The 17,226-nt window shown below is 42.6% G+C and overlaps 1 protein-coding gene across 3 annotated transcripts in view; it reads left to right on the plus strand.

Moving 5' to 3' along the window:
• The window catches only part of KATNBL1 (katanin regulatory subunit B1 like 1), a 51,411-nt gene that overhangs the window by 21,342 nt on the left and 12,843 nt on the right, over positions 1-17,226 (plus strand). For 2 of the 3 annotated variants that reach the window (XM_077818921.1, XM_077818922.1), the window contains exons 2-4: positions 5,883-6,007; positions 15,652-15,692; positions 16,267-16,546. In XM_077818921.1, the coding sequence (XP_077675047.1) occupies positions 5,897-6,007; positions 15,652-15,692; positions 16,267-16,546 (432 nt within the window). In that variant the 5' untranslated portion in view covers positions 5,883-5,896. Of the gene's footprint in view, positions 1-301; positions 329-5,882; positions 6,008-15,651; positions 15,693-16,266; positions 16,547-17,226 lie in introns of those variants that run through there. The other variant, XM_077818924.1, reaches the window with a different exon arrangement.

Below are 17,226 nucleotides of genomic sequence, written 5' to 3' on the forward strand. Positions count from 1 at the left end.
TTATTTCTTTACATGTCAGATAATTTTGGCTAGATCACAGACAGTTACCAACTTGGGTAAAATGCCAAGGCAAAGTTTTAGATCAAAAACACTCACTGATGGAGAGAGGCAATGTCTGATAAATTGAACTATGTAGAACTTGGAAATGTGATTAGTTTAGTGGATACCATTTCTGTTTAGGATCACATCCTTAGAGTTTTACTGAATAGACTAAGTATGTGAAACTGTGCCCAAGCTGCTTAATTTCTTATACACTTCAGAACCAAAGCCATGGCTGGGATCTGACTACCTCCTGTCCCCAAAATGTGGACTTCCAGTAACCTGCAAGGTAAAGCCACTTATTCCTCTTTCTACTCCTGTACCTTCCTTACCCCCCTGCCCCAAATTGAAAAGATCTTTCTAAGAGTAGATTTCCTGCTGATGCCCTCATTTGACAGGAATGGGAGTGAAACCCTGCTGTGGGCTTCCAGTACCTTATTCTGAGTTCTTATGCCCCAGAATACATTGGCTTCAGGCTCCTGCCCATTACCCCTTCTCTCTGTTCAAGATAGCAGAAAACTTAGGGGGAGAGGGTGTCCCACATGAGGAAAGAGAGTTTGACACGTCATCCAACACTCTATAGGCTTGTGCACTAGTGTTTAGTTTTGGGTGACCAGATGTCCCGATTTTATAGGGACAGTCCCGATTTTGGGGGCTTTTTCTTATATAGGCACCTATTACCCCCCACCCCCATCCAGATTTTTCACACTTGCCCTCTGGTCGCCCTAGTTTAGTTCTACATTAATAAAACTCAACTTTAGGTGGGGTTCAGCTTTTATTATGAAAGGTTTGCATAGATCAAATAAGATAATGCTTTCAAATTTAAGTGTGCTCTCTCCCTAACACTTGCATGTAACTTCCATCAATCTTAATTTATTATGTTCTCCTGTGCAAGTTACTGTTTTGAACTAATAAGACTCAGCTGCTCTCTTGTCCCAAAGGGAACATTTAAAAATAATCCAAGTGTCTAGATTCCAAACTGTTGTCTGTGACCCTTCTAAATGATGTATCAAAACATAAAACTAATTCTGTACAAGATAATTATAGTAGCAGTGACGTGAGCATCGAACTAGCTACCTCCTGAAGAGTAATGGAACAGTAAGCATTAACTAAAAGTGGTAAAAGTATGTTGTTTGGTCATTTTAGATTTAAATTTTAAGCATTCCAAAGATCCACACTGAAGGTGGGGAGGGAGGGGGGCAAAGCAGGGGCTATGTGGGTTTGTTTTGGATTTGTTTGGGGTTTATTTTCTATTTAATGAATGAGTTGTTCATCAAAGAATTGAGACATCATTTGGTCTATTGGAACAATTGCACTGTTGAACTGCAACCCAGGTAAACATGTTCTTAGATTAAAGGTGAACTGAATTTCCTTTTTTAAAAGCACAGTTGCAAAAAATGGCTTAATATCTTAATCCAAACCACAAGTATCATTTTAAGATTACAAATAAATATACTTTAATGGAGAAGCTTGCCATGGCCTACATGTACAGTTGCGTGCCTTTCTTGTAAAAATTAGTGGCAGCATAAACAGAAGAGAGCCTGCATTCTTATGCTTGTTTTGAGGCTGTCAGATTTTACAGGAGAACAGAACCTTGAACTTGGATTTTAGTGTGTAAGTGAAGGAACCCATTCCTCTTTTAAATATTTTGTTCTAAAACGTATGTATTCCTAATTATTAAGAGACATGAATAGACAAATTATGGTCATTAACATTTTGTATGTATTATAAAAGTATTTCAGTTGATATGAACATGTTTGTTTTTCTTATTATCCATTTGGTACTAATAGTTCTTAAAGAATGGCTGTAGTTGTGTAAATATTTCTTAGTTTTGGAATAACTGGCCACTTAGAGATCTGGGGCAAAGTTTGGGGATTGGCCCTGCTTTGAGCAGGGGGTTGGACTAGATGACCTTCTGAGGTCCCTTCCAACCCTGATATTCCGTCTGTGAGTAGTCCACTTGGGTAATATCGCACCTGAGCAGGACCTGCAAGTAAGTATGGTGAAAAGTTAGATGTTTGGAGTATCAACATACTTGTCTTTGTACAGATATTATTGTAAAATCTTTAATTCTTATCAGATGAGTATCCTGAAAATTGATTAGCTTTAAGAATTTGCTACAAGCACCAAAGTCCCTTAAAAACCCTGACCTAAGTTTTGTTTCTAAGTAGCATTTTTTTTTTTTAACATCTAGCTTCAAAAAACATGATTCTCTGCACAGATGTATTCCAAACTTCACACTGGAGCAGTTTTATAACTGTAAAAAGGTCCAGAAAGTAGATTTATGATAGCAAGAGATCACTTATAAATATATGATCATCTCAAAAGGAAGATGCAGAATTATAATTAAATAAAATTCCCAATTAGTCCAATTCAAAAACAATGGCTAAAGGCTGGCAACTGAGAAATGTTCCATTTATTCAAGATGTATTTATGGATTCTACTGTGGTAATTTATAAACAAAGTGTTAGTGGAGCTCATTCTCTATGTAACACTATTAAAAGTGACAGTTTTTATTGGATGAATGTTTTTTTTATTTTTGCTTACTTTTTTTTTCTTTTAAAAATTAACCTTCAGCAAATCTTTCAGTATGGAAAGTTGATCCATTATTACTATGAGGTGGTCAGTTGTTTTCTGGAGCAAACTGTTTATTTTTCATTTTACTGCTGAACTTCATTCCCTAACCCAGAGATTTGGCATATGTTATTACACGGCTTACCTACATGGGAACACCCAAGAAAGTTAATCTGAAATAACTAGGGGTATGAAGTGAATAACAAAGTGACTGAAGCTAAACTGAATTAAGGCTCTTTAATTCTGAAGCCTGGTCTACACTGGGAGGGGTGGGGGTGGGAGTCGGTCTAAGTTAGGCAGCTTCAGCTATGTGCATAATGTAGCTGAAGTTGATGTATTTAGATCTACTTATTGCGGTAGGTCAACTGCTGACGCTCCCCCATTGACTTTGCCTGAGCTTCTCGCTCCAGTTGAGTACTGGAGTCGACGGGAGAGCGCTCGGCGGTCGATTTATCGCGTCTTCACTAGACACAATAAATCGACCCCCTCTGGATTGATCACTCCGGAGGTAAATGTAGACATGCCCTGAGTGAGGGTGTTCACACCGTGATTTAATGTGGTCTAACTAATCCACTTCAGATTCACACCCTTAGTTATTTCAGATTAATTTTCCTGGATAACCCCAGATTATCTTCCTACTTCAATGGCACTGTGATGTCATTGACCAAACTGATATGCTGTTACAGGGATCGGCAATCTTTGGCACATGGCCTGCCAGGGTAAGCCCCCGGGCAGGCCGGGCCAGTTTGTTTACCTGCCAGCTCCCACCTGTGGATCCAGCAGGTAAACAAACTGGCTCGGCCCACCAGGGAGCTTACCCTGGCGGGCCGCATGCCAAAGGTTGCCAATCCCTGTGCTATTGTATCAACAGCTTTCACAGAGCTTGTGTGTTGGGTGGGTTTTTTTTTTGTTTTTTTGTTTTTGTTTTTTTTATTGATCAAGCATATAGTACCCTTATGATTGATTTTAGACTACTTAATTAGGTTTATGCTGTAGGGCATTCATTTCTAACTGTGCCACTGGTGGCTTTCTTATATCTTTAATTTTTGCATGTTACATATACATTTACATAACAGGTAATGTAAAAGGCACTACTACTACTGAACAGAATATTTAAATGCAATATCTAATTATTGCTAATTTTATTACACCATTTTTGTGAAAGAATACTGTCAGGAATAGATTACATAATGAACAAAGATGCTCATGTTCACATCTAACAGTGAAACAAGCAAGTTTTTCCAGAGTAAGCAGTAGTCACAGCTCACCTCCTGCCCACGTATCGTCAGCTGTCATGGGTTTGTAGGCATCACAGCAGAGGCGAGTCTTAATTTAATGCTATTGAATGGTGCCACACACAGATCTCAGTTTATCTCTAGAATGGGTACTGTGCAAACAGTATACGTCCAAACTTTACCAGTCTACCTTGCCACAGCATTTCAACCTTCATCTACAGCAGGGATGGGCAAACTTTTTGGCCCAAGGCCCACATCTGGGTATAGAAATTGTATGGCGGTCCATGAATGCTCATGAAATTGGGCTTGGGGTGTGGGAGGGGGTGAGGGCTGTGGCTGGGGATGCAGGCTCTTGGGTGGGCTGGAGATGAGGACTTTAGGGTGTAGGAGGGTGCTCCGGGCTGGAACACGGGGTTGAGGTGCGGTGGGATGGCTATGGGGTGCAGGCTCTGGGAAGTGCTTATCTCAAGCGGCTCCCGGAAGCAGCGGCATGCCCCGCCCCCTTCCAGCTCCTACACGGAGGCGAGGCCAGACATCTCTGCTGCATGCTGACCCGTCTGCTGCCCTTGAAGCTCCCGTTGGCTGCGGTTCTTGCCCCTACTCATAGGAGCCATAGGTGGCTGCCCCTACGCATAGGAGCCATAGGGGGTAAATGCTGCTGCTTCCAGGAGCCGCGTGGAGTGGCCCTGTCGCTGCTTCCCATCGGAAGCTCGAGGGCCAGATTAAAACGGCTGGTGGGTCAGATCCAACCCATGGGCAGTAGTTTGCCAACCCCGATCTACAGACTGCCTTCTAAGGGTGAAGGGGGAGAGTAGCCTTGAGTTTTCTCTGTTGAAGCTGCTAACAAAGATATTGATTGTAATGTTTTATGAACATATAAACTAATTTCCCATCATATTTTTAATACTTGTTTGTTTAGTCATTAGAACTTCAGTTTGTTTAAACAGTAAAGTTCTTCTTATGGGCTGGTATCTAACATACCGTAAGATATTGTAATCTTATGAATGCATTCTTCTGCAGTGGATTTTCCGTGTGTAGATAAATACCACATTCTCTGGTTCATGGATTTTTTCGATGTGGTGTCCTATTCATAATACACTTGTCATTTTTCTGTAATATTGTATGCAACAAGTAAAAATTTAAACATACCTGATAAGCACTTTCTACAGAACCGTTTGGCTATTGTACTTATTACCGACAAATACTTGCATCTCTCTACAGTTGGCATGTTCTTCTAGGCAATGTATGGGGAGGAAAGCTATAGGTTTTAAATTAAACGAATTACCCAGTGTCCATTTATAATCTAATGTTGCATGCTAAAAACTAGTAATGAAAAGATTTGAAAGATCAGTGAACTTGAAGCTGGCACCTACCTACCAAATCTGGGTAGGTCTTTGTTATGGGTGACTTACATTTTGACCCTACCTAGCTTCCTCCTTCACCTCCACTCACCCTACCCCCACCCCCCCCATTTTGTCTTCCCTCTTGCATACAGGTTAGATGTTCATTTTTCCCTTCTGAATCTCTTGCATCCAATTGCTGTCTGTGTTTTCTTTCCTGGTAGAATTGTTTAGATTTTCTTCTAGATGGTAGCCCTGTGAGCTTGTGCAGAAATGATTAACTAGTTTGAAATCAAATTAACACTTTTTTTTGAAATATTAGCCATGCAGTTTTGTTAATTACTTATTGTTGCAAGGTGTTTATCCAAAGTTTGTTGTTTTGTATGGCAGCACCAATCTCCCAAGTGCCTTAGATAAGGTTCCTCCCACTAAATGCTTGCAAAACAAGTAGACGAAGGGTGGAACTTCAAATGTTCTCCATGACTGCCATCCGTGATAAGACCTCACTTTAATGTCTGCTAAATAATGGCACCCCTACATTTTGTAAATTACCCAGAATGTTTTGTGGATTTGTATAGTTATTTTAATTTGTCTTAACAATCTCTAAGATCTGTAGGTAAAAAAACTGAATTTTTAAAATTCACTGATGTTTAAAAATTCAATTCCCTAATTTGTAAATTGTCTTGAAAACTAGGGATTTAGGAGATTATGGCATCTGAAGCCCACAATGTTAGAAAATGGAACCTGTTGCATACCAAGGGCCATCACATTGATCTCAGAAAAAGGATCTCTCATTCCACTAATAAGAACATGAAGGAGGTAAGTTTATTTACTTTGTTACTATTTCCTCAGGTAAACTTATTTACCTAAAACTATAAATTTGATGCTAGTTAATTTAGCTGTAACTTTAAATAAACTAAATCAAGGCAGAGATTTTTGTCCCAAGGTTATAATGCATAGTCATAACAAAAAAAAGCAGCAAATACAAAACAGCTAGCTAACAAGACACTATTACAAAATCACAATCTCCCTATGCTGAGAAACTCAAAAGAAACCCCAAGCCCCAATCACCTCAGCCCTCTCCAGATGCCTGTATGAAAAGATGGGTTTTGCAGTATTAAATGAAAGTCAATAAATTTGTGCTCTTCCCACCAAGATGGGGGAGTGACTCCAAAGCTGAGGGCCCTCGTGGAGATTCGTACCACTGGAGACTCTTCTAAAACCAAGAAAGCTCCAGCTTAAACAACATCCACTGATCAAGGTAGTATTGCATGGAAAGAGAACCAGTCTCTTAAATAGGGTTTTGGCAGTCCAAAACACCTTAAATAAAACGCAGAAGCCAAAAGGTACCAGTGCAAACCGTGGAGCTTAAACAAGTTTGCCACCACATTGTACAGTAGAGCTATTCAGAAGCTGAAGCTAAGATGCAGCACTATGTAGGGTTCTGCAATAGTTCGATCTAGAGATGAGAAGGGCATTGACAGCAAAGTTAGCATCTGGACCTGCCTGGAAGAAAGCAGTCCTCTGGTTACTGCTGCAATTTGATAATCTAAAAGCAGCTGGGAATCTAAACAGACCTCAAGTCAAAAACTTCTAAAACAAATTAGACATAAACCTTCAACTAGGAGAGTGGGAATCACCTTAGATATCATCTGGCTGTTTTTTCCCAAACCACCGTAATCCGTTGTCGTCTCATCTGGATTGAGTCTCAGCCAGTTTCCTGACATCATCTCACCCAAACACTGAGATATGTTCCACCACGCTTTTCAGGCTGGACACAAAAGGGGAATATCAATTCTATCGAAATGAAGAGAGAAGATGACTACATGAAAGTCGCAGGATGTACATTATTCTGGAGAGGGTACCTGAAAGTTGCTTTATTTGTATGAAGTGCCAGCAGATAGATGATGCAATGGAAGAGAATATCCAAGGGTTGGCGATGCAGCTAGAAACTATGGTTGAGTTTTGAAGGGGATTTGAGCAAATGATGATGGGAAGGAGAGAAGAGGCTGAAGGGAAAACACAAGACTTGCAGATGCATGCTGAACCATAGAACTATGAGGGTAGACTGCTGGATGAGGAAAGTGGCCAGTGGAAGTATGTGACTATGAGAACAAGGCAGAGGAAAAGACCTGTTAGCAAAGGAGAAATAGAGCTGATGAACAGTTGTGCTAAGCTGGAAAATGAAGGGGCACAGCAGACGATGAGAGAGCAAGAAAGAAGAAAAGAGTGGCTAGTCCTACAAGAAGAGAGGCGGAGTTTGGAGCCCCAGGAGAATAGAGGATGACTTGCAGATGATTGTATAAAAGACAAGACGACTGTATCCAGAAAGAACAAATGCTGGAAGGCCAGAGACTTGCACCAACACCAGGAAGAGGCAGGTCTACATGACTGGGGTCTGCCTACTAAGAAGAAGAGGCAGGCTTGACACCAGAGCTGATCTGGAGAAAAGAAGGGTGTGTTGTCTGCTGGGAACTAAGGTGTGGGATGTGAACCTGAGGCTGAAGAAGATCCTAATGGGAGTAGGAAACAATCCACTGATTGTCCTTCATATGGAAACAAATGAGACTGCTCCATTCTTCCTGGGATCCATCAAAGAAGACTATGCCAGGCTGGAGAAGTCGCTTAAAGAAGTGGAAGCGTAGGTAAATTTCAATGGGATTCTATCCGTCCCTGGAGGAGGAGAGCGTAAGCGAGATAAAACTGATGATCAACTTGTCAGTAGCTCAGGCATTGGTGCTGTAAGGAGAGCTTATAGATGTTCTGCCATTGGAAGCCACAACTGATTTTAAAAGAGCTTTAACCTAGGAATTTGCGGGAGAGGGGAGATGTTCATGTAGTCTCCACACCTGATTCTAATATTGAGCAGGAGGAAAATCAAGTAGCAAAGAATACAGCAATGGAAAAAGGAACAACATTTCATAGGAGAATGGACAACAGAAGAAACATGGTGCCAATACCGAAGACCATATCAGGTAGAAAATACTGTCAGTAAAGTGACTGTACCTAATCAGCTGAAAAATCTGGGTGGAAGCCAAGCAGGAACAACTAAGATGTCTGTACACGAATGCAAGAAACCTGGTAACAAAATGGAGGAACTAGAACTACTGGTGTGGGAAGTGAAACCTGATGACAGAGGGATAATGAAGAAACAGTGGACAGTCATGACTGGAATACAGGTATTTAAGGGGATTCGTGCTTTCAGGAAAGACCGAAATAAAAGTAAAGGTGATGGAGTAGCATTGTATATTAATGGCTAGGTAGACTGTAAAGAAATTAGAAGTGATGGAATGGATAAAACAGAGTCTGGGACACAATCACTTTGTGGAAAAAAAAAGAAAGAGCCTCTCCCTGGCATGGTGCTTGGGGTTTGCTACAGACCCCCAGTATCCAATCTGGATATGGTTAAATATTTTAATTAAAAAAATATTACTGGGAATTTTGTGATTATGGGAGATTTTAATTTCCCAGATAGAGATTGGAGGACAAGTGCTACTAATGGTAGAGCCCAGATATTGCTGGAGGTGATAGCCAATAGCTTTGTTCACTAAGTAGTCACTGAATTAACAAGAGGTGATACCATTTTAGATTTAATATTGGTAAGTAGTGAGGACATTCTTGGTTCAAGTGATCATGAATTCATTTGATTTAAACTAAATGGAAGAATAAACAAAAATAGGACTGCAACGAGGGTCCTAGATTTCAAAAGGGCAAACTTTAAAAATGTAAGGAAATCAGTTAGGGAAGTGGATTGGACTGAAGAACTCAAGGATCTGAATGTGGAGGAGGCTTAGCATTTAGTTTCTGCAACTTTGATTTAAAGATGCAGATACTATCTGGAGCCTGCATCCCAAGCAAAGGAAAAATATTCATAGGGAAGGGCTGCTGATCAACCTAGATGAACAAACATTTCAAACAAGAGAAAGCAGAATGCCAGCAATGAATGGAAGAAGGTGTGGATAAGCAGGTAAAGCTACCTTTTGGAGGCCAGAAAGTATAGAGAGAAATTGAGAACTGCCAAAAGCCAGGTAGAGCTAGACCTTGCAAATGAAATTAAAATCAATAGTAAAAAAAAAGAAAACAAGGAAAGAAGTGGGACCCCAAAACACTGAGGATGGGGTGGAGATGAAAGATAATCTAGGTATGGCCCAACCCCTAAACAAATACTTTGCCTTAGTTTTTAATAAGGAGCTTGAGGACAGTGGCAGGGTAGCTAACGGAAACAAGAATATGCTGATGACGGATTCTGCTCGATAACTGTCCAAAGCAGTGCAGACCAACGTATGTTCACGTTCATCATCTGAGTCAGATGCCATCAGAAGAAGGTTGGTTTTCTTTTTTGGTGGTTCGGGTTCTGTAGTTTCCTCATCGGAATGTTGCTCTTTTAAGATTTCTGAAAGCATGCTCCCACCCGCATCCCTCTCAGATTTTGAAAGGCACTTCAAATTCTTAAACCTTGGGTCAAGTGCTGTAGCTATCTTTAGAAATTTCACATTGGTACCTTCTTTGCGTTTTTGTCAGATCTGCTGTGAAAATTTTCTTAAAATGAACAACATATGCTGGCTCATCATCTGAGACTGCTAATAATATTAAATACAGAATGTGGGTAAAAGAAGAGCAGGAGACATACTATTCTCCCCCAAGGAGCTCAGTCAAAATTTAATTAATGTATTCTTTTCCTTCGAGTGCTTGCTCATGTCCATTCTATATTAGGTGTGTGTGCTCGCCACATGCACTGGTGCCAGAAGTTTTTCCCTTAGCAGTATCTGTAGGGGACTGGCTGTGGCACCCCCGGAGCGGCACTTGCATGGCGCAGTATAAGAGGCACCGCTGGCTTCCCCCACACTCAGTTCCTTCTTGCTGCTAGTGATGGTGCTGGAACATCTGCTGCTTCAGCTAGCGTTGTCTCATTCTCTGTTTGCGCAGACTCTGTAGAACTTGTAATATAGTTGTAGATAGTTACTGTTACAGTTAGTTACCCTTAGTAGTAGTTTAAGTCTTCGTAGTCCTAGACAGGTCTCAGCCAGGGGAGCGGGCATGGCCCGGGCTTTGAGACCTGCGTTTGCTGTAAATGGCCTGTGCCCATCAGGAATCCATATATCAGCTACCTGAGGTGCTTAGGCAAGGGGCACATAAGCGACAAGTGTCATATTTGCAAGTCCTTTAACCTAGGATGAAGAAGGAGTGTGAAAATTGTCTAAGGGCCCTCCTAATGGAGTCAGCACGCACTCAGGCAGTCTGACTCCGCACTGAGCACCGTTGCCTCCATACACAGTGCTCCGCTGGCACCGTTCACGAGCCAGCATCGGTCTCCCTCCATGGTCATGAAACCGAAGAAGAATGTGAGGGGACTATCTCCTACCTTCCATAACCAAAAGGAGAGGGCTGGGGGCAAGCCAGGGCAGGCAGGGACACTTGGGGGAGGTGCGTGGGGGCGGCAGGCAGGGTTGGGGGAGAGATTCAGCCCTGAAAATTGGTGGAGCCCGGCCCCCTGGGCCCTGAATTTGCTGGAGCCTGGGCACCACGGGCCCATACAACTCGCCACCCCGACCACCGACATGGATCTGGTAAACACTCTTGGTGCTGTCACTACCCCAAACAGGAGGACTGCAAACTGGTAGTGTCGGGGGGCCCACTGTAAACTGGAGGAGGAGACTCTCATGAGAGGGGTCCCTGAAGAGGGATGGGGAAGGGGGTGGGGGGCAGAAAGGAACTGGAGGAATTAACCCTGCTCCACTGTACTGAGGACCCAGCGGTCCAAAGTTATAGCCCTCCAGGCAGGGAGGAGGAGGGAAAGGCAGTTAGAGAACACAGGGAAAAGATGAATCTGGGGAAAAGTCTGGTAGGTCGCCCTCGGGTGCACCCTCAAAAGGACTGTTTGGCCCCTTGCTTGTCACAGGTCGAGCCTGACTGAGCAGAGGGCAGAGGCAGGTGGCTCGGGTTGTGCTTATAGCCCTTGGCTTGTTTGTGGGGCTGGTCCTGCTCAGGCTGGTTATCATGATTGCCCCGGCCTGGCCTGGCCAGCACTGGTTTGGCATGCTCATGAACCTGACAGCGGCCCCTGCACAACTGACCAGATCTGCTATCACAGGACCACGGTCGGCTCTTGCACCCCAGCCTCGTGTTCCTCTACCTCTCGGCGTGGATGCTGTTTGGCTGAACCTGGAGGAGCAGATCTGCTCGGATGAAGTCCAACAGGTCCTCCCAAGGAGTAGGAAACCCTCAACCAGAGTGACTTACCTGGCCAAATAGACAGCGTTTTCCTGCTGGGTGTCCAAGCATGGCATCTCTCCCTTGCGCTCTTCCGTATAGTTTGTCTGCTTCATCTCAGGAACCAGGGTCTGGCACACTCTTCCATTAGAGTACATCTCTCAGCCATCTCCGCTTTTCACCCGCCAATACAGGGCCAAACAGTGTTTTCTCATGACATGACAGTCAGATTCTTGAGAGGCCTTGAGAGATTCTTTCCGCAAGTACGAACCCGTCCCACAGTGGGATCTTAACTTGGTCCTCTCCAGGCTCACAGGCCTGCCCTTTGAGCCACTGGGCTCCTGCTCCCTTTCCCACCTGTCATGGAAGGTTGCTTTCCTGGTGGCAGTGACATCGGCAAGGCGAGTGTCTGAGATTAAAGTCTTGATCTCAGAACTGCCATACACAGTTTTCTACAAGGACAAGGTCCAGTTGAGGCCCCACCCAGCCTTCCTGTGGAAGGTGGTATCTACCAGGACATCTTCCTCTCGGTGTTTTGTCCTAAGCCACACAAGACCAGTGAGGAGAGGTGGCTGCACGACCCGAATGTCCAAAAGGCCCTGGCTTTTTACCTAGAGCATACCAAGCCTTTCCATAAGTTGACTCAGCTCTTCATCACCACAGAGGACAGGCAGTGATGAGCTGCCAAAAGCTGAAGAACCGGTTTCTTCAGTCACACCAGGTCTTTGGTGGCACTGAAGGACCTGCCGCCAAAGTGCTGTCGAAGACCCGGAGCGCCACCGGGTGAGTAAAAATTGCCTAAAGTTAACCATGTGCTTAAGTGTTTTCTTGTTACAGCATTCAAAAACTTTCTAGTTGCCTCACAGCACACTGTCTGGTTCCTTGTATTCTTTAACAATTGGTTCTAAACCAGCTTCAAAATTTAACAACTGGTTCACGAGAACTGGCTCCAGCTCACCACTGAGTATAGGATGAAGGGCCTTCCGGTGTCCTCGCAGAGGATTTCCAGCTGGATCACCTCTTGCATACAGTCCTGTTACGATCTGGTGGGGGTTCAGCCACTGCCGATTGTCAGAGCCCACTCAGTGGCCTTCCTGGCGCACAACACTATCCAGGACATCTATAGAGCTGCGACGTGGTCCTCTGTACACATGTTCATGGCACATTATGCCATCACTCAGCAGGCCGACACTGGCTTCGGCAGAGCTGTTTTGCAATCTACATGTTCACAAAATCCTACCCGCCTCCAGGGGTACTGCTTGGGAGTCATCTAATGAGCAAGCACTCGAAGAAAAAAAGACAGTTACCTTTTCCGTAACTGATGTTCTTCAAGATGTGTTGCTCATGTCCGTTCCACAACCCGTCCTCCTTTAACCTCCTTCCCCACTGTCGGAGTTTCCAGCAAGAAGGAACTGAGGGTGGGTGGAGCCAATAGCGCCCAGGGTGCCAGTGGGTGTCAGTGCAGAGGGTGCCAGAGCCAGTCACCTACAGATACTGCTAAGGGAAAAACTTCCGGCACTGGTGCACGTGGCGAGCGCACACACCTAATACGGAATGGACAGTCTCGAAGAACACCAGTTACGGAAAAAGTAACTGTCTCTTTTTTTTTTTTTTTTTTTTAAACAAACGTCATCAGCATGGAAGCATGTCCTCTGGAATGGTGGCCGAAACATGAAGGGGCATAGGAATGTTTAGCATTTCCGGCACAAAAATACCTTGCAATGCCGGCTATAGAAGTGCAATGCAAATACCTGTTCTCACTTTCAGATGACATTGTAAATAAGAAGCAGGCAGCAGTATCTCCTGCAAATGTAAACGACCTTGTTTATCTTAGCGATTGGCTGAATAAGAAGTAGGACTGAGTGAACTTGTAAGCTCTGAAGTTTTACATTGTTTTGTGTTTGAGTGCAGTTATATAACAAAAAAACTACATTTGTAAGTTACGCTTTCACAATAAAGAGATTGCACTACAGTACTTGTATGAGGTGAATTGAAAAATACTATTTCTTTTATTTATCATTTTACGGTGCAGATATTTGTAATAAAAATATGAGCACTGTACATTTTGTATTCTGTGTTGTAATTTAAATCAATATATTAGAAAACGTTGAAAAACATCCACAAATATTTAATAAATTTCAATTGGTATTCTGTTGTTTAACAGTGCCATTAAAACTGGGATTAATTTTTTTAATTGCGACTAATTTTTTTGAGTTAATCACGTGAATTAACTGCGATTAATCTACAGCCCTAGTTCAGAGCACACTCCTGAACTGTTAATGCGTGTCACCAGGATCCACAGGGACTGTTAGTCCACAGCAGGCTAGTGTATGGTATATTCACACCCCAGCTTGTTGCAAACTAATTGTTCGTGTAGACAAACCCTAAGTGGATGTTAACATAAATTTTAAATTTAAATTGAATATATGCACAAAATTCCTAAAGACTTTAACATGAGCTATAGATTTAAATAGAATATTAAAGCAATTGGAATCTTTATATAGTTTTGCAAGTCTTATGAACACAATACATGTTCATATGAAAATTACTTAATCTTTATCACTCTAGAACAGGGGTGGGCAAACTTTTTGGCCTGAGGGCCACATCAGGGTTGCAAAACGGTATGGAGGGCCGGGTGGGGAAGGCTGTGCCTCCGCAAACAGCCTGGCCCCCTCCCACTTCCCACCCCCTGACTGCCCCCCTCAGAACTTCCAACCTCTCCAACTCCCTCCCCCCCCCCCCCCGCTCCTTGTCCCCGATCACCCCGACCCCTGTCCACACCCCGGCCCCCTGACAGGCCCCCTGTGACCCCGACCCATCCCTAACTGCCCCCCCAGGGCTGCACAGCCCCCCCGGGGACCCCACCCCCTATCCAATCCCCTTGCTCTCTGTTTCCTGACTGGCCCCCACCCCCGAACCTCCGCCCCATCCAACCACCCCCTGTCCCTTGACTGCCCCCTGAGACCTCCTGCCCCTTATCCAACCTCCGCCCCCTTACCATGCCAGCGGCAGGACAGGTTTATTGGAAAGACTGAGAGGTGGGCGGGTGCAGGCTGCGCTGCCCGAGCGGCAGCGAAGGGGAGACAGCGGGGGAGGGGCCAGGGGCTAGGCAGGACGGTCCCGCTGGCCGGATGTGGCCTGCAGGCCGTAGTTTGCTCACCTCTGCTCTAGAACCTTAATCCTCTTTAAAAATCTCTACTGGCTAGAGATTCCAAATACTAAAATAAAGTGGGAGGTTACAAGTTAATTTTTAAATGAGAAAATTACTGTCAAAAATAAAGAAAAGGAGTACTTGTGGCACCTTAGAGACTAACAAATTTATTTGAGTATAAGCTTTCGTGTCATGTCAGGGTTCCTTCCCCACTCTGAACTCTAGGGTACAGATGTGGGGACCCGCATGAAAGACCCCCTAAGCTTATTTCTACCAGCTTAGGTTAAAACTTGCCCAAGGCACAAGGCTTATGCTCAAATAAATTTGTTAGTCTCTAAGGTGCCACAAGTACTCCTTTTCTTTTTGCGGATACAGACTAACACAGCTGCTACTCTGAAAACTGTCAAGAATGTGATTTTCATTTTAAAGGTTTTTGTAATGAAGATTAGTTATCTTCAAACATTTATATGCTTAATTTTTAAAAGGTTCATCTATAATCTATACAGCAAAATCTTGATTTAGTGTTGAAGGATATCTGCAGTTCCTTTTGATTATCCATGCTTATTCAATGCATGAATGTTGGTACATGAACCTGTTCCAGATAGGTGAAGATGGAATAATCAGGATTATATTGTATATAACTAGCTATAAACTGGTATGTTTTCTCTTCATGCCTCCATCCTTACCCAATCCTGGCAACCAATATATTAAAAAGGTTTGTGGCTTGTAAATTAATTTGATACAGGTGACTTTTCTTTATCACAATCTCACTACCAAATTTAGATAATTTATATTGATCACACTCCTCCACCACACTTGTAAAAAGGGAAATTATCTCTGATGTCACAATCCTACCACTCACCAAAGACATCATAATCCCATCTCTGAACAAGATGCTCATAGGACAACTGTGGAGGGGTAACTACACCTTTTCAAACCTATGCATCTTTCACAGATACAAGCCAGCGGGAACAAATTAACAAAGGCCACTGCTGTACTCGGTTGGGGGTTGGAAAACATTAGTAAAGCAATAAAAGTGGGGGTGTTCTGTTAAACCGTGGAATTGTTTTTTATGCCTTCTTATAATACTGTTTTTCCATAGGGTAAGAAATCTCCAAAACAGTTGGCTTCTTACACAAACAGGTAGGAGAGCTACTGTTTAGAATCTGAGGGGGAAAAGGGGCAAAACTATCACTTTTTAGAACTGTTTCTTGGATCTTTGTTTTAAAAATACTAATAAAAACAAGAAATTATTTGAGATCCTTGTACTTCTATATAGGGTCCTTCAAAAGCTTATAGGAATAGTAGTGGTCAACAACTCCGTTGTTGGGATGGATTTTAAGTTCTTTCTTGGGAGCTTTCTGCCACATCAAAGGGAAAGCCATCAGATTAGATCCAATGTAAGAACTCTGCTTTTGAGGGCATAAATCAACCCTTCAATTTTGTTGCTTGAATTATTCTCATTCCTGGAATACATATGGGCCTTCAGATAAATACAGGGAGGGATATTAACAGAAGTTGTCACTATGCAAATAACCTAATTAAAGTCTTAAAGCTTCAGAAAGATAGCAAATTACTGTTTTTGGAAAATAAAATCATTTGATTAAAATAATCTTTAGATTTAAGGCTTAAATCCATTAAAATATCTTAGTGTTTAATGACTGTGAATTATACATAACATTTTACTTGATTTCTCATGAATATTCTCTTGTTGCAGAACAACAGTTGGACAAACTGTGACCAGCTCCCCTTTTCTTTTCAAAGTAGTATATTGTAAAAGAAAAGTTCACTGTTATACTCCAAAACCTTGTTACAGAAAAAAACAGTTCCCTAAAGTCAGGGGCTGTGAAATGGCAAATAAGGAAAATGAACTGGCTTGTGCAGGTAATCTGCCGGCAAAACTACACGACAGTCATACGCTTTTATTAAATGCCAGTGATTCTGGCTCTGCTCAAACACAAGGTCCCTCATCAAAATACAGTGGATTTTTTTCAGAGGTAAGTCAAGTTTGCAGAAGTCTTTCTTTTAATACAGTTGATGCTGATCACCTCAGTCCATTATTTTCATTTTGGTTTTATTACATTAGCTGCAGATGCTTTTAAAGAGACTGTAATTAGTCTTAACTTATGGACCAATAAAAGAAATGAACGTTAAGTGAGTGTTTTGGAAGTAAATTTCTGCCAGGGAATGAATGGGTGGGAAGCAGACGAAAAACAGTATCCTTTACAGGAGTATTTGACCAAGCCCTGTGAATGCATGCAGTGTCACTTCTTGTAATTGGCTCAGAAGGCCAGATAATATGTATGCCATAATAAATTTTAATGAGTGGCCTGAAAGAAAACCATAATTAAAATCACTTAAATGCTGAATGCTGTCCTTTTATATTTGTGTAGATTCTCTGCACTACTTCCTAGGTGACCATGTATTGAGAGATGTGGGTGACGTAATGCTGTAAACATCTTCCAAAGTGTTTCTCTGTTGTTAGTCAAAGATGTGTTGTAACTAGGTACATAAAAGAATGTATAGGTTTAAATTACTGTATAGGGACAAGATTTTCTGTAATGAGTTCTTAAATAGGCTCCTAAATCCTTGTTTAGACACCTAAATAAGTACAATGACATTTTTTCAAAATTGCTGGACATCAAGCAGGTCCCATGGAAATCTGAGAGATTTGCAG

Source organism: Eretmochelys imbricata, chromosome 6 (genome assembly GCF_965152235.1).
Source record: "Eretmochelys imbricata isolate rEreImb1 chromosome 6, rEreImb1.hap1, whole genome shotgun sequence".
NCBI lineage: Eukaryota > Metazoa > Chordata > Testudines > Cheloniidae > Eretmochelys > Eretmochelys imbricata.